The following is a 15,420-nucleotide window of genomic DNA, read 5'->3' as shown; positions in this document are numbered from 1 at the left end:
GAATTCAGCTGAATGGGATGAGATTGAGGAGCAGAGCGATAGTTAATAGAGAAAGGAGACTTTCTGGAGCAATTGACTTCATTGCTTTAATGGCAAAGACCACAATTACTTTTGCACCAACCTGATACAATGAAAGAGAAGCAATGGATTGGGAGGCAGGGTGGAGGCATTAATAGTGATAGACAACATTTTGATTGAATCTATGGTTGAGTTAGCTGAGGAAGCTGCAGAGTGGGAGGTTGCTAGGTTTGCGGGTATGAGGAGTTGGTGAGCGGATGGACATAGCTACATGCACTGAGGCAGTGAATGTGTAATACTGAGTAGATAAATGTGAGATAAAAAGAGAATGATGTTGTGCTCGCTTCAGCAACACATACACTAAAAAAAAAGAGATGATGTTTAATACTCTACATAACAACACAGGAATGAGTCCTAAAGATAAGACCTTTAATTAATTTGAGACTGTAGCATAAGAGGCCGGGAGGAGGATGGGGTTGGGCATAAACTAAATGGAAGAAGCAAAGATCTCCATTGACATGGTGATAGACCAGGAAAGAGTTCTAGATAAGTCAGTGCCATATAGCTGTAGTTTAGTCAGGACGTATCCAATTCTAAATAGGCCAGAACAACAGGATATCATGCTCAGACTTTATGGGCTGAACACTAAGGATAATTCTGAGTGAGTAGAGTCAATGAATTTATTCTTCAGATGTCCTTGCTTTTTGAGAATTACCCTTAAGACACTCAGACAGCCTAGATCAGTCTTTTTTTTTTTTTTTTATTTTTATTTTTTTTTGAGACGGAGTCTCGCTCTGTCACCCAGGCTGGAGTGCAGTGGCCGGATCTCAGCTCACTGCAAGCTCCGCCTCCCGGGTTCACGCCATTCTCCTGCCTCAGCCTCCCGAGTAGCTGGGACTACAGGCGCCTGCGACCTCGCCCGGCTAAGTTTTTGTATTTTTAGTAGAGACGAGGTTTCACTGTGTTAGCCAGGATGGTCTCGATCTCCTGACCTCGTGATCCGCCCATCTCGGCCTCCCAAAGTGCTGGGATTACAGGCTTGAGCCACCGCGCCCGGCCAGATCAGTCTTAAAAGGCTTGTTGGTCTTAAAAGGCTTGTCATGGTTCACCCAGGCATTTCTAGTAGTCATATGAGGGCAGTAGTTCAGCCAAAAAGAAAAGACCTTTTGCCTTGCTTCTGAGGTTGGAGTCCCTTTTGACTGAGGAGACCCTCAACTCTGACTCTGACGTCTTTATCTTCAGTGCTCCTTTACCCTTAGGGGCCAGGGCAGAGATGAGTTGCCCACATCTGGATGGATGTTGCCCAGTTTTAGTATGTAGGCATGGGGATCTCCTTTATGGAAGATAGTAACCATTGTTTGATGCTGCAGGAAGGCATAAGAGGAGAAGGAAATTAATTTTTTCATTGGGTGAAAGGCATATCTAAGAAAAAAAGGTTTTGAGCTTTCTAGAATCCTTAAACCTGGACCTTTGATAAATAATAAAATTTGAAAATATTGAATTTGAAAATGTGTGTATTGCTTAAATGCCATATGCTCACTTAGTGGAGAGGGGCATTGGCAGTAGATATGTGCATGAATGCCTTCCTTTTTTTTAATTTGCTTTTTGCAGTAGGAAAATGTGCCTCATTGTGCTTATCTTATACATGATTTAGTATTCTAATCATTTACAAGGCTATACTTTTGTTGGGTTTTACTTTATTTTTTATTTTTATTTTTTGTAGAGACGTGGTCTCCCTATGTCCAGGCTGGTCTTAAACTCCTGGGCTCAAGTGGTCCTCTTGCCTCGGCCTCCCAAAGTGCTGGGATTACAGGTGTGAGCCACCGTGCCCGGCCTGGGTTTTAAATTCTTTTAAAATATGCTTTAGATTCACCCGTTCTTAGAATTTGGTCCATGGGTCTGGTGGTCCTTTAGATACTTTTAGGGGGTCAGCGAGGACAAAACTATTTTTGTAAAAATAATAAGACATTATTTGTCTTTTCCACTGGGTTAACATTTACATGCAAAAGCAATGGTGAGTAAAACTGTGTATGACCAGTATAAATCTCGACAGTTGCAACTAGAAAAAAAATTTTTAAAGGCAGTTTCTTATAAGAATGTTCTTGCTGAGTAGTAAAAATTGCTAATTGTGTTTAATCTCAAGTTCTAAGTATATATATTTCTAATATTCTGTGTAACAAAAATGGGAGGTATGCATGAGGCACTTTTGGTGCATATTGAAGTAGGCTGACCCAAAGAAACGTGTTTATATGATTGTTTAAGCTGTGAGCTAAAGTAGCCACTTTCGTCCATGGAACACCATTTTTTCTTGAAGAATGATTGAAGGACAAACTATTGTTTTCATACTTGGGTGTTGACAGGCATTTTCTTGCAAATAAACAAGTAAACTTGTCACAGCGAGTACAACAACTAACATTATTTACTGCTACTCATAAAATTCAAGCTTTCAAGCAAAAATAGAAATTTTGGAAAACTCGCATATATTATCAGTTGCTTGACAAAGCACACAGTAGGTTAATGAACTTCATTTTCCCAGTTTTTTGTTTTTGGAGATGGAGTCTCGTTGTGTTGCCCAGGCTGGAGTGCAGTGGTGCAATCTTGGCTCACTGCAACCTCCACCTCCTAGGTTCAAGTGATTCTCCTGCCTCAGCCTCCCAAGTAGCTGGGATTATAGGCGCCTACCACAGTACCTGGCTAATTTTTGTATTTTTAGCAGAGACAGGGTTTCACCACCTTGGCCAGGCTGTTCTTGAATTCCTGACCTCAAGTCATCCACCCGCCTTGGCCTCCCAAAGTGCTGAGCTCCCAAAGGGCTGAGCCACCATGCCTGACCTCCCAGTTTGTTTTTATCTATCACATTCTCTATGAGGTATAACTTATATGCAAAACCTGCACATACTTAAAAGTATACAACTAGATGAGTTTTTACATATATCCATAGCCTGCGAAATCATTATTGCCTTCAAGATGCTGAACTTTCCATTACTCCCCAAAGTTTCCTTATGTCCTTTGCCAAGCCATGCTTAAAGACTATTCTAAGGAGATGGGGGTGATATTAATTAATGTGTTTTTAATGTTGCTGCAAAGGACATGGTTTTGTTCTTTTTTATGTCTGTGTAGTATTCCATGATGTGTATGTATCCCATTTTCTTAATCCAGTTCACCATTGATGTGTACCTAGGTTGATTCCATGTCTTTGCTATTGTGAATAGCAAGCACAGTGATGAACATACGAGTGCATGTGTCTTGTAGGTAGAACAATTTATTTTCCTTTGGGTATATACCCAGTAATGGAATTTCTGGGTTGAATGGTAGCTCTGTTTTAAATTCTTTGAGAAATCTCCAAACTGCTTTCCACAGTGGCAAAACTAATTCACATTCTCACCAAAAGTATGTAAGTGTTCCCTTTTCTCTGCAGCCTTAGCAGCATCTGTTGTTTTTTTGACTTTTTATTAATAGATATTCTGACTGGTACAAGATGATATCTCGTTGCAGTTTTGATTTGCATTTCTCTGATGATCACCAACATGGAGCATTTTTTCATGTATTTGTTGGTCACTTGTATGTCTTCTTTTGAGAAGTATCTGTTCATGTCCTTTGCCCATTTTTTAATGGGTTTTTTTCTTTTACATGTTGATTTAAATTCCTTACAATTTCTGGAAATTAGACCTTTGTTGGATACATAGTTTGCAAATATTTTCTCCTATTCTGTAGGTTGTCTGTTTACTCTGTTGATAGTTTTTGTTGTGCAGAAGCCATTTAATTAGGTCCCCACTGGTCAGTTTTTGTTTTTGTTGCAATCGCATTTGGGGACTTAGCCAAAAATTCTTTGCCAAGGCCAATGTCGAGAAGGGTATTTCCTAGGTTTTCTTCTAGGATTTTTATGGCATACATGTTACTACAAAGTCATGCATGGAGAAAGATCCATTGAAAATTCAAGATAGATCAATAGATCTGAATGTAGAGTATAAAAAGTTCTTTGGTATGTTTTAAGATTCTACATTGCAACTAAACTTGAAGAAACTATAACTTACCATGTTTTGGTATCGTATCAAAGCATATCCACAATTATCTTAATTTAGTAAATGTTTATGAATATAACCCACACAAACTAAACCTCTAGGTGGGTGGGTAGGGGTGTTGCCAGTCATTCTGAAGAGTATAAAGGAGTCCTGAGGTCAAAAACGTTAAAAGAAACCTCTGCTTTAGTTCGTGGGTCCAAGGAAACCATGAAAAAATGTAATCTGTAGATAGCTAACTTAATTTTGATCAATATTTTCAACACTTTCTTTGAATAAATTAATTTTGATGGCTATTAGGCTGTCTCCATGTCAAATATGAATTGGTTTGATAACTCTAATTTTTTCTCCTCCTTAATTTCCATTTGAGCATTATGTGGCAAAAATGTAACAAGTATAAAACCACCCCAGACAGACAGGAGCATATCTATGTGAAATGATTCATTTAAAAATCATTATCATGTGAAATAGATATGATGTAATACAGAAATGTCTCTTGCATGATAGGTAGGACCAAAACATTTGCCCTTTTTTTTTCTTCTTTCTTTACACAGGCTAACAGCGATGTGATTAAGAAAATTTTATCTCTACTTAGACCAATTAAGATGAATTTATTTCAAGCATTTTAGAAGAGGGAACAGTGAAAAAACTTTATTGGCCGGGCATGGTGGCTCAAGCCTGTAATCCCAGCACTTTGGGAGGCCGAGACGGGCGGATCACGAGGTCAGGAGATCGAGACCATCCTGGCTAACACGGTGAAACCCCGTCTCTACTAAAAAATACAAAAAACTAGCCGGGGGAGGTGGCAGGCGCCTGTAGTCCCAGCTACTCGGGAGGCTGAGGCAGGAGAATGGCGTGAACCCGGGAGGCGGAGCTTGCAGTGAGCTGAGATCCGGCCACTGCACTCCAGCCTGGGCGACAGAGCCAGACTCCGTCTCAAAAAAAAAGAAAAAACTGTTTATTATCTGAGAGAACTGTACACTTTTTTTTTCACTTGAAAACTTAGCAGTTAGAAATTTTCTCTGTTAAAATTATGGAGTAATTTATTTAATAAGAGCTGACTACAAGGTATTTCCTTATTTTATGACATACAAATTGCGTGACCATATGATTTATCATCTAAATGGTATACTTGTAAGTATAAAAGGGGATCTGTTACTTACTAGGCTGGGATAAAAGAGGAAAACCAAGACTATCCTGGCTTAACTGGGACTTAGGTCACCCTACCTAAAAAAGTATAATGTTCTTGAAAAAGTGGAACCTTTGACATGCTATTTTAATTCCAATCTTGTTTTTGTATCCTGTGTTCCTTTTATATGTTTCTTTGATGAAACATGCCTTCTAAAAACAAAATGTTTAAAATTTGTTGTTATATGCCCCTAATAAAAATGAAAAGCAACTAATAATTGGAACTCTTAGCTTACTTCTTTACATCTGCCAAAGTTAGACGAAGCTTTGGGATAAATAACTGAGAAAATTAATCTTAGTGATGGCTCACTGTATTTTAACCGGTATATCAGCTATTAATCTGGATACTAACACAAAGTGGCAGCTGTGGCTCAGGCTATTTTGAAAATCCAACCATCTATTGGTTTCAAACCTTATGATTTATATTAGACATCTTAGGAACCCTGCATATTAAAGGGGCAGTGCTAAGTGGTAAATTTAACTATCTGGAAAATTAAGCATCACTACCAAAATGATGCAGTAGTAAGGTATTTCATGAGTTATTTGTGGAGGCTTCAGTTGGAAGTTTATTCTAAAAAATATGAAGGTAAATACTGATTTCCAAATAAACAGGAAAAATAAAACCATTTGAATGAAAAAAACCAGTTGAATAAAACCATTTGAATGAAATGAAATTTGACCAGACCAGTGCAGAGTCTGGTCAAACAAAGCCATTAACATAATAATGAATTATTAGTTGCCAAAAGTTATGGCTACCTAGTCCATGACATTGCCTCATTGCCTCTGAACATATTTTTCACCACATTAATCAGTGTTTATTAATGTTTTAAAAGTGCTTACCACAGTGCTTGACATACAGTGTTATGAAATCACTAGTGACCGGGCGGTGGCTCACACCTGTAATCCCAGCACCTTGGGAGGTCGAGGTCAGGAGTTAAGAACCAGCCTGGTCAACATGACGAAACCCTATACTAAAGATATGAAAAAAATTAGCCAGGCAATTCCAGCTACTTGGGAGCCTGAGGCAGAAGAATCACTTGAACCTGGGAGGCAGAGGTTGCATGAGCTGAGATTACCCCACTGCACTCCAGTTTGAGGGACAAAGCGAGACTGTCTCAAAAAAAGAAAAAAGAAAATGTTACTTATTCATACTGATAGCAGTGCTAGTCATATAGAATACTTATTGCAGTGGTATTCTTTCCTAACATCAGAACATCAGTTTTCTAGTTATTAAAGATTTGCATTATTCCTAATGCTTTCCTTAAATTGGCATGTGATCAACACTGGTGCATTTCAAAAGTAAAGATGCTTATATATGTGTGTGTGTGTGTGTATATATATATAACTTATGTATACAATATAAAATACAATATAAATAAAATATTTATGTATAAAAATATATAAAAAATATTTAAATTGTATTTTATTAAATATAAATTTATTTTGTATTGTATATAAATAAAATAAATATTGTATAAAAATTTTATACAATATAAAATATTGTATACATGGCCGGGCGCGGTGGCTCAAGCCTGTAATCCCAGCACTTTGGGAGGCCGAGACGGGCGGATCACGAGGTCAGGAGATCGAGACCATCCTGGCTAACACGGTGAAACCCCGTCTCTACTAAAAAGTACAAAAAAAAAACTAGCCGGGCGAGGTGGCGAGTGCCTGTAGTCCCAGCTACTCGGGAGGCTGAGGCAGGAGAATGGCGTGAACCCGGGAGGTGGAGCTTGCAGTGAGCTGAGATCCGGCCACAGCACTCCAGCCTGGGCGACAGAGCCAGACTCCATCTCAAAAAAAAAAAAAAAAAAAAAAAATTGTATACATAAGTTATATATATAAATACATAGGTGAAGATAAAAACTTGGTTTAATTTTTTTGACTAGAAAAACAAAGTTGGCAAATCTATATAATATAGTGTTATTTTTAAAAACTTGCTAATGTGGTGAAATCACAATAGGCAAACTTATAAAACTCATTAAATTCTTCTCCGTTTCAGTGACACATAGAGCCATTGGAGAGGATGTAGAATAGTAGAAAGAGACAGAGAAAGAGTTCAAACTACAGAGGAAAACGTAGCGACCAGAAGTTCCTACAATCAGACAGACCTTGTTCTAATGGTCACTGCCACTTCCCAGTTTTTAGTTGCGCAACTTTTTGCACATTTTTAATGACTCGAAACCCACTTACCACTTCTATAAAATGGGGATAATAATAGTTGTTAGTTCATGAGGACTGAATGAGATCATGCATGCAAATCTCTTAGCGTCATGCCTAGACATACTCAATGTTCATTAACTGATGCCTATTATTATTGTTGTAGAATTGCTACAAATTGTATATAGAATTCTTAAGCCCAGGACAAACAAGGCTCAAGAGTGACTTATGGTAGGGTTAGTCTAAGAAAAATAAAATGTCCATTTCGCCTTAATCTTACTAGGAGTACACTATTCTAGGCATTAGGAAAAACCTTGAACTCTAAAGGATTGTTAAGACACTAGAACAAGGGGTTAAGGGATTTGTAAAATATCTTTACTGACTATCTTTTTTTTTTTTTTTTGAGACGGAGTCTCGCTCTGTAGCCCAGGCTGGAGTGCAGTGGCCGGATCTCAGCTCACTGCAAGCTCCGCCTCCTGGGTTCACGCCATTCTCCGGCCTCAGCCTCCCGAGTAGCTGGGACCACAGGCGCCCGCCACCTCGCCCGGCTATTTTTTGTATTTCTTAGTAGAGACGGGGTTTCACCGTGTTAGCCAGGATGGTCTCGATCTCCTGACCTCGTGATCCGCCCATCTCGGCCTCCCAAAGGACTATCTTTTAAGATGGAAGAGATTGTATCATTTATGAGGTTATCTAATCTGGAGGTCTGAATTGCCTCATGAAGTTTCTTCTATCATTTGAAACCTCTATTTTGCATTAAATTATATTTTAGTTTTTGTCACAGCTAGACCCTGATTACTATTGGATATCTGATTAATTGGAAGAGAGGTAACACAGTTATCAATCTCCAGCCCTGTTTTAAAATCCAATTCAGTTGCATCCTTTATTGTTATATAGTTACTCTTAAAATATGAATGGGGGTAGTGAAATATGATTAGTGAGTGAACAGGTCTTGGTTGTCACACTAGCAGAGTGAATTTAGGATTCATTGATACTGCCTGAGTTACCAATTCATTCACAGCTCCCTGCTGGCATTTGAAGCATTGCTGACCACTGTGCACATAAAGGCTTCTCCTTTACTTTAAAACTTTTTCAGTTCAATTTTGGTTATTATAATTTATTTGTGCAATTTATTGAACAGATATCTATTGAGAGTACCAAGTGCCAAGCATTATGATGTGTACAGAAGATCAAAGATGGTAGGCAAACACAGCCATGCTCTCGGAGTTTACTTTCTAGTGGGAAGGCATGCAAACAAACAATTACAATTTAAAGTGATAATGACCATAATGAAGTTAATGGGAACCAAGTGAGGGTGCTTTTAATGCTGCCAGGGATTGTCAGGGCAGGCTGCACAGAAGAGGAAAGTTTTGAACTGAAAATGAGAATGTTCAGTGTGGAGGGGGGCAAATGAAAGAGATTTTCCAGGCTGAGAAAGCAGCATAAGCGACCCAGTGGAGTCTGTGCAGGGACGTGTAAGTAATTCACTCTGCACATGAATTACTTGTCTTTAAGTAGTTCAGATCTTATTTTGTAGGGAATGGACGCCATCAACATTTTTGGAGCTGGACATGACATGATTAGATTTGTGCTTAAGAAAAGACACTCTGCTGGTAAAGTATAAGCATGATGGTTGAGAGGGAGCCGGAAACGGATCAGTAAGACCAATAAGTAGGCAGGAGTGGTAGTCTAGTCAGGTCATGATAATTGCCTGCACTTGGCATTTGCAGTGGATGGAGAAGGAGAAGGAGGGGGTGTGTATCGCAGATCTTGGTAGGCAGGAGAATCAATATTTTAAGGTTTTGGATAGATTTTGAAAAACAGAAGAGAACCCTAGGTTGGCTCCCAGATTTGGGGTTTAGACAGCTAGGTAGACAATAGTGCCCTACACCAGTTGGTGGTACAGGATAAAAGAGCCTTCTTTGGTGACAAGAAGATAATGAGTTCAATTTTGGGCATATGAAAGCAGTTGTGGCCCAACCAAGGGGCTTGTTGAGGAGAGAGGTCCAGGACATAGATTATATATATATATATATATGTATATGACGGTTATAGGATTCAGTGGCATTAGGTTAGTAGTTCAAGCTATGGGTATGAATGAAATAGTTGAAGGTTACTTGGGAAACCTAGAACTTCAGATTTGCTTTGCAGCTGGTTACCTGAGATATGTATTGTACAGAAAGGATGGAGACCTTAAACAAGAGGCTATGATAGAGATAAAAGGTTTTGGAAATTATTTCCATACATATGACAAATTTGTTAATTGTTTCTTGTTGGTCTGTGGAACATCAGTAGCCTAAAATGTCTCTGTATGATTCAAGATTGCATCTTCTACAGAGAAACTTGTTCTGGTAGAAATGAAGATAATGAGGACTAAAGAAACACAGAGTATATTTTATTTCCCTTTATGAAGTTTAAATTCTGTCTTTTTTCATTAACCCACAGAGATCCTTTGATATTGTATCTGACTGTAATATGTTTTATATAAAATGCCTAAGGGACTAAGTGTGAGCAACTGAGAAAACAACAGTTTGTCAATTCATGAATTGTGGTTCTATTTGATCTTCTGTTGACTGGAGTAATGATTCAGGTGAGTATTTTGTCTCGATTCTGGCTATGAGTAAAGGAAGCTGCAATTGACCATCACAGTTTTATATTTGGTACCAGAGAACCATAGCTGCCAAATATATGTTCATTGCCAACAACTTGGATCATGATCAGTGGAAGCTTTTACCTAAGCAGTCAGTGTTAGTATAATAAGATTTAGAGAAAGGCAGTTTCATAGTTTTGCTACTTGTTCTCCAGCCATGTATTTTAGCAATTACAATTTTGTTTATTAGTGTGGCATACATTAATATGTATGTGATAGATTTTTTTTTTATTAGCATGACACTCTTTTTCAGTGATTTACTTTTTAGGCTTTTCCCCCCCTTTTTTGCTGTATAAAATTACTTATAGACCCTTTTAATCACTTTCTTAATATTAATTGACCAAAAAGCAGATACACATTTTTATTAAAAGGTAAACACAGAGCACTAGCAGACACTAGTAGTTTGCCTATTCTGAGCGCATTTTCTTCGTTTTGGCTGGGATACAGTGGGCCTCAAGCCACGTGGGCCTGACTTTTGCTCTGAGGGTGATTAGCTCCATTCTTCTTCCTAGTGATTAGCGAAGGAAGTGGTGTGTGACCCAATTTCAATATATGTGAGAAGTCTGCTGGGGACCTCAGCAGTTTTCTTATACTTAATCTACTGACTAGTATTTGTATTATGGGACATGGCTGCTTTCTAAGTTAAGTGCCTTTAATCTGTTAATTCTCTAGACCTTTCAGAGGAGAAACCAACATCTTTCACGAGAAGAAAAGAAACGTATTTCAGAAACGCCAGTAGCACCCAATGAGTTGATAAAAAAAGATTTAGAGGGAAGGGACTACTATTTTTTAGCTGTCAAGTGTTAGGTGTACTTTGCTACCATCTTAGCCATGTTGGACACTGGGTGACTGTAAGTACACATGCTGAGCGTGGGACACTAGGAGGATGAGCCGTGATGATCTTGTCAAGTGACTGAATTAACCACTTCTAGAGTGACACTACCATAGCTTATAGGACTATAGGAGATAATAACATTTATTTTTAAGCCAGATGAATCAAGAATTTTTGGTATTTGCAGCTGAGTGCATCCTAACAGATACACATTTCAGTTGTGGATTAAGAAATGTATGAACAGAAAATAGATTCAGTGGGATATTTAAACGACAGTTCTGACAGTTACCACATGTTGTTAAAAGGATCCATAAACAGACTAATCAGAATGAATACTGACAGGGCCTATCGGAGGCATGTCAACCGGGGCTGTGGTGGACCATGACAGATTTTGAGACCTGCCAAGAGCAGCCTTGATTTAACAGCATTTTATCTGGTATAAATAAATTTTCTTTTATTTCGAGGATTCACTTTCATTCTTCCTTATCCCTTTAAGTGTTATTAGAGGAAAAAAAGCTTTAATAATAATATATTGAGTTATTAAAGTCCTTTTATTTGAAGCTTGACATACCATGAAATGTGACTGACTGTTGTCTTGCCCAAGGTCAAACAGTGGGCCACTTTCAGAGCTAAATATAGATTGAGAGCATTCCACATAAAGAATAATTAGGACCTGTGAAAAACCTCCGGTGACTTAGAAATTGTAGAACCAAATTTTCTGTTGTTTATATTGTTAAACTACAAGTAAAATCTTCTCATTGGGCCCTGTTGGTGTTTCTGAAATATGTTTCTTTTCTTCTTGTGAAGGATGTTGGTTTCTCCTCTGAAAGGTCTAGGACATTAAAAGATTAAAAGCACTTGACTAAGAAAGCAGCCATGTCTGATAATACAAATACTGGTCAGTAGATTATTCTTTTCTTTTCTTTTTTTTTTTTTCAAATAAGGTTTTAACATCCAAACATTTAACTTGTTTTTGAGAAAGTAACTCATGTTAGTTTTTGTGATTTCATTAATGCTTGAAAAAAGGTCAGACAGTAAAAAGCAGGGCTAAACAGTATATGTCTAGAATAAATGACTGTTACTGACTTTTGTTCTCCTGTTACTGACCTTTGTTCTCCTGTTACTGTTTTGAGTTAATAAAACCGTCCAATGTGATTTGACACAACGGGAATGCTGGGCTCCTTCCAGCTCCACTAGGGCCATGACTTCAGAGGGGGGGCTCGTACCCTCCTTGGGCCCTGGCTCTCTCACCTATTCTGGCGGCACCCCTTTACATAAGAGTTAACTTTACCACAGGAGCTATGTGATGATCATATTAGCTCGTAGTATGTGTTCAATAAACAGTGGCTGGAATTAAACTGGTAGCAGAGTATGCTGTAAATGTGAGGTGTCCAGATACCTGCTGGGACTTGTCAGCCCTTCTTTTAGCCTCTTACATCCAGTGCTCTACTGCTGTATGTCCTCTAAACAGGGAGATAAAATTTCCTCCGTATTTCTCGGGGAAAAGGCTTTGACTATACATGCCGTTAAATGTTGGGCCACACACATAGAAAATAACTGACTGAATAGTAACCATGGAGTAGGCATTTGAAAATTGGCACTAAGCAGAAACGCATCAGCAGAGATTTTAGAATGACTCGTGGATTGGTGAAGAAAAAGGAATTCTTTGGTAGCTCTTGGTATCTACTTGTTTCTTCCCCTTTCCTAAATGTACATATGCTGTATATGGCACCTTATGCTTTTCTGTCTTCTGTTTTATAGAAAAAAAATTCTCTTTCCAATTGCTATACATGTTAAAATTGTATAGCATATGGCAGTTTCAAATACAAATACCTCTAGCTTTTAGTTTTAGAGAAAAACAAAAGCACCGTAAAGAGAAGTAAAAAGTCTATTGAAAATATGACTAAAGTAGGAATAATGGTTTAACAAAAAAGATTCTTGGCTTCCAGATTTCACAGTTAAGGCCGATTCTTTTTGCAGGTAATTAAGAACAGGACTTAACCAGTGAGATTTATAGATAAAGTTTTTCAGTTATGGTTTAATTATGTTGTTTCAGAATCTTTCTCTTTGGTTACAAAATGACTGCAAAGGTGCAGCAGAGGCTAAGCAATAAAGGAGCATCTTTTGGGTCTGGGTGATAGATGTATGCCTATCATGAATTGATTATTGAGAGCTGAATTTTTTTTTTTTTTTTTTTTTTTTTTTTTGAGATGAAGTCTTACACTGTCGCCCAGGCTGGAGTGCAGTAGTGAAATCTCTAGTCACTGCAACCTCCACCTCCCAGGTTCATATGATTCTCCTGCCTCAGCCTCCCAAGTAGCTGGGATTACAGGTGCCCACCACCAGGCCCAGATACTTTTTTTTTTGTATTTTTAGTAGAGACGGGGTTTCACTACAAGAACACAGAGAAACAAAATGTAATATTGGGTATGACCATCCAATTTTCTTCAGGCCCAGAATAATTGTTTGTCTTTTTGGTACCCAATGGCAACATAAAAATTGGAGTATATTCCAAAACATCCCAATTTCCAGGAGTTATGTTTCCATGAATTGTCAAGCACTTCTTGAGCTTACATACATTTTCACTGGAACTATGACATTTCTTGGCATAACAGTTTCCATGAGTGGGCTACCTGCTGTGTAATGAAATCTTCCTGAATTGTCTCTTTTGTACTTAAAAGTATATCTTGTCTCCTAAGGCTTGGTTCCAAAATTTGGAAGGATAAAGTGGTTTTTCTCTTTCTTTACACTTCATCATTTAATGTCCTCTTTTCTCTTCTCTCTTTTGAATAAAAGATATTTACTATTTTTTTCTTTCTCATGTGTCTCTAAAAGTTGTCAGACTCAAATTTCCTTTAATTAATGAGTTGGAAGCCTCAGAAGAATTGGCAATTTGTACAGTTTTGGTAAGAATTGGTAATTTGTACAGTTTGTAGAGTCAAAATCTTACAGCAAGATTTGCTTTTTATTTTGACTCCAAATATATATATATGTTCAGTTATAGGTAGAAAAAGATGCTAACTAACAGAGAATAGAGCTTTTGGTCACAGTTAAGAATTATCTTTTTCCATTAGAGACAATAATCAGAGTGGACAGTTCTAAGTACATGGACAAGAGGCAGCTGCCACCCACCCCATACTTTTTATAGTTTCATTCCTGCCATTTTAAACAATTATAATAAAAAACCCAAAATATGATAGCAGATATAAGCAACTGTCCTAACCATGATTTGTCCGTAGCCAGGCCTGGGAGAAAAGAAAGCATGGAAAGGTTATGGTTTTAATTTTGTGAACATAGTATCATATCAGATATTTTTCCTCATCGAGGTTAACCTTCTTTTTTAAATCTTATAGTAGACCTCCATATACTGCTGAGAAGAGTGCTAATTCCCTAATAAATGGTCGTCAGTATTGCCAGTGATTATGTTTGTGAATGGTCCAAGTTGCTATTTTTCCTGGAAGATGAACGTGTTCAGGGGCCATTCTGCTATTTCTGTGCTCTCAATTGAGTCATTTTTCCAAGATGTTGCAGGCAACAGTGCTAGGCTCCAGCCCCGAAAAGGGTCTGTCTTTAGGTCCTTTGTTTTAAAATAGGATTATATTACTCTAGCAGCATTAATAAAGGGATGTGATGGCAAAACATGAGGAACCAAGGCAAGATTTTGAACATACTACCATAGAGCTTGGTTAAGTAACATTTTTTCTGCATAATATTTTGAAATTGTGGTATGCTGTTTCATATCGTATATAGCTGAGTCTACACACAAATTGTGTTGAATAATCCAGAACTCTGGATCAGTGGCTTAGGGTTTGTAGAGACAGGCAGATTGGTTTCAGATCCCCTTATTGTCACATACTCTCCGAAAGATTTCACACAAGTTACTTTGCTGAGCTCACTTTTTTCACCTGTAAAATGGGGATAGTAAATACCACCGTCCTCAGAGAGCTGTCTTAGAGATTAAATGAATGAGTAAACTCAAGTGCCTGGTGTTAAGTGTCCAATAAATGTTAGGTTTTCAAATTCTTGTCTTGAATTTCTCCATTGTTTTCTATCTTTCATTATGATTAATTCACTTAATGCTTATGAAAAAAGTAGCTTTCCTTCATTCGTGATAAATACTGTTAAATACTGTTTGTTAATATCTTGATAAATACTGTTAGTTAATGACACATTTCATATATATATATATATATATTTTCCCCCTGCCTTGAGATGGAGTATTGCTCTGTCACCCAGGCTGCAGTACAGTGGCGTGATCTCAGCTCACTGCAACCTCCACCTCCCAGGTTCAAGTGATTCTTCTGCCTCAGCCTCCCGAGTAGCTGGGACTACAGGAGTGCACCACCATGCCTGGTTAATTTTTGTATTTTTAATAGAGGCAGGGTTTCACTATGTTAGACAGGCTGGTCTTGAACTCCTGACCTTGTGACCCACCCACCTCGTCCTCCCAAAGTGCTGGGATGATAGGTGTGAGCCACCGCGCCTAGCCATATTTCATTTTATTTTTTTATAGAGTCAGGGTTGCACTTAGTCACCCCTCCACTCAGGCTGGA

At 38.1% G+C, this 15,420-nt stretch overlaps 1 protein-coding gene across 3 annotated transcripts in view; it reads left to right on the top strand.

The window, feature by feature from the left end:
* The window catches only part of AKAP7 (A-kinase anchoring protein 7), a 148,998-nt gene that overhangs the window by 94,798 nt on the left and 38,780 nt on the right, over positions 1–15,420 (top strand). The window contains exon 8 of one of the 3 annotated variants that reach the window (XM_009206082.4): positions 9,831–13,059. The exons of the other annotated variants lie outside the window; for them this stretch is intronic. Within the exon in view, the coding sequence (XP_009204346.3) occupies positions 9,831–9,841 (11 nt within the window). The 3' untranslated portion in view covers positions 9,842–13,059. Of the gene's footprint in view, positions 1–9,830; positions 13,060–15,420 lie in introns of those variants that run through there. 3 annotated transcript variants of the gene reach the window in all.

Source organism: Papio anubis, chromosome 6 (genome assembly GCF_008728515.1).
Source record: "Papio anubis isolate 15944 chromosome 6, Panubis1.0, whole genome shotgun sequence".
In the NCBI taxonomy this organism is placed as follows: domain Eukaryota; kingdom Metazoa; phylum Chordata; class Mammalia; order Primates; family Cercopithecidae; genus Papio; species Papio anubis.
Note: the sequence above shows the minus strand (reverse complement) of the source record. Positions and strands in the feature narration are given on the sequence as shown.